Below are 2,621 nucleotides of genomic sequence, written 5' to 3'. Positions count from 1 at the left end.
CGTCACGGCCACCAATTTCTGCGCCCCCAACTACGGCTTCGACGCGGACGGCGGCGGAAAATGCAACCCACCGAATGCCCATTTTGTCCTTCCAATCGAGGCCTTCGAGAAGATAGCGATATGGAAAGCTTCGAACATGCCCGTTCAGTACCGCAGAATCAGATGCAGGAAAGAAGGAGGCATAAGATTCACGCTGAGCGGCGCCGGGATATTCTTGTCGGTGCTGATAACCAACGTCGCTGGCGGAGGCGACGTGGCGGCGGTGAAAGTAAAGGGCTCGATAACGGGGTGGCTTCCGATGGGGAGAAATTGGGGGCAGAATTGGCACATAAATGCGGATTTGAAGAATCAGCCTCTCTCATTCGAGATGACGAGTGGCGATGGAATCACAATCACATCTTACAGTGCAGTTCCCAAGAACTGGGAATTTGGGCAATCGTTTGAAGGCAAGCAGTTCGATTAAGCTTGTTCTTGGGTTGTACTATACAATGTTGTTTTCGTAATGTAATTTAATACAAGATTTATCATGTTTCGCCATCCTCCCTAATATAAATGAATATTAGATAATATCGAGTTATAAAATACATTTGAAATTATAAAATTATTCATATTTTTTATTTAAAAAATCATGTAACTTACTTTGTAGTCGTTGGAGTAACACTTAAAACACTAGCTATGTATTAGCATCAAACTATCCAATTTGTATAATTTGGTATAGTTTTTAAATTTGTTATTTTTTGGCAGATTTATTAATTTCACAATAATTTAATTAGCCAAAAACTCGGTCTTATAATATGGACTCTTGTTTATGCCCACTTGAATTAATAAGGGAAGGAGTCCAATTGGTCTCATCCAACTACTAGGAATGAGGAAATAAGGATGTGTGTGTGTGTGTGTGATGTGATGTGATATCGCTGTCAACCTAGAACATGCACCATTAATGACAATAATTCTTCATCTCATTAATTTTTTTTCCCCATGTACTTTATTCAAATCCAATTTCAATTATGTAATATTTTAACTTGAAAAAGGTTGATAAAGAAGAAAACAGATGTTAATTTTGGTAGAAGATAAAAAGATTAACTTACAATAGTAGGATAGAAATATTCCAAATTTTCTTTGAATCCATATTGTTTTAATATTCTACTCAAACCATGAACCAAAACCTATATCATCCCACACAAAAACTATACTTGAAATTGAGAGATTATGGTTATGCATGGTTCGACCACGAAATGACATATTCCTTTGTTTTCGATCCGTCTCCATAGGTTTATTCCATACATATCTTATCGACCAAGCTAGATAATTTGGTTATGGTTCGATCTGTGTACGTACATACAAATATGTTTGAACTGTGTCCTTTGTAAATGTAATGTAAAAATTTATGTAAGATGAAGTAAGTATCATGAATAGTACTGCTAGTTGAGAGAGGGGACCCTTAGTGCACCCAAAACCCAAAGAATGCTTTATCGCCATAATCGCAGGTTCTCACATAATTGGGCCACTACACCAGCCAGCCAGCAAATGGCATCGGTACAACATAAGAGGACAATGTACATTATTTCTCGTCACCTCAATTTTTTTCAAGATAATGATATATTTTCCAACTTACAATCATTCTTCCGTCTCTCCAATATCCCTTTTTCCCCTTTTTTTTATGGTTCTTCTAAAAACATCGGAAGTACTCTCCAACCTATTTAACCGATCCATCTATGTTATTAAAATAAAAAAGAAAAAAAGAGTATCAAATCTAGCCTTTTTTGGCCTTTTGGTAATCAAGTAATTGTGGGTTTTCTGTTTAATGCAAAAAATGGAAATGAAGAATCACACTTTTGATGTTTACTCGATTAGCTCCAACAAGAAAGAAGAAGGGGAAATAGAAAAAGGGTATGATCAAGAAAACAATAACATGAGCAGTAGCTCGTCATCAGTGGATCCCAAGAGTCTTTCAAAGCTTATCATTCCGCCATTGGGTGCAATTGATTCCTACAATTACCAGAATGTTCGTAAGGGAAGAATCATCTCTCCGATGAGTTCAAGATACAGGTGAATGAGTACTGATTCTAAATTTTTTGATCTCTTGTTTGTAGAGATCGAGTTAAAATAATTAAGTTTGGTGTGGTAGACTTTCTTGTTGAAGAAACACATGAGCTTACTTTTTGTGATGGATCGCATGCACTTGTGGTGTAGGTGTTGGGAGACTGTGATGGTAATATTGGTGGCATACTCAGCATGGATTTGTCCCTTTGAGATTGCGTTTCCGGACAGCAATACGAGCAAACCGTTGTTCGTCACAGACAACATCGTCGACATGTTCTTTGCAGTTGACATTGTCTTGACGTTCTTCGTCGCTTACATTGATCCAACCACTCAACTGCCAGTTCGTGATTCGAGAAAAGTTGCTACAAGGTCAGTTAGCGCATCACACACACACATACATATATGCATTCCCTGGCCTTCGCCATGTAGGTTGAAAATAAAATTCGAAAAAAAAAAGTTTTTGTTCTTGCTCTCCATGTAGTTATAAAGGGTAATTAATATACGTAAATTTTGTTGTTGAACTTATAAAACCAGCATAAAAGCACGTGCATATGCACAGATGCACGTGAGCTCATATT

At 37.5% G+C, this 2,621-nt stretch overlaps 1 protein-coding gene across 1 annotated transcript; it reads left to right on the top strand.

Moving 5' to 3' along the window:
* Positions 1 to 4: 4 nt before the first annotated feature.
* LOC140966595 (expansin-A13-like) lies at positions 5 to 527 on the top strand (the record flags this gene model as incomplete). Its single annotated transcript, XM_073426852.1, has 1 exon — positions 5 to 527. A coding segment is annotated over one exon (459 nt), but the record flags the coding sequence as incomplete, so codon positions are not given.
* Positions 528 to 2,621: the final 2,094 nt, after the last annotated feature.

The sequence above is a fragment of the Primulina huaijiensis genome, unplaced genomic scaffold (assembly GCF_012295235.1).
Source record: "Primulina huaijiensis isolate GDHJ02 unplaced genomic scaffold, ASM1229523v2 scaffold207284, whole genome shotgun sequence".
NCBI lineage: Eukaryota > Viridiplantae > Streptophyta > Magnoliopsida > Lamiales > Gesneriaceae > Primulina > Primulina huaijiensis.
Note: the sequence above shows the minus strand (reverse complement) of the source record. Positions and strands in the feature narration are given on the sequence as shown.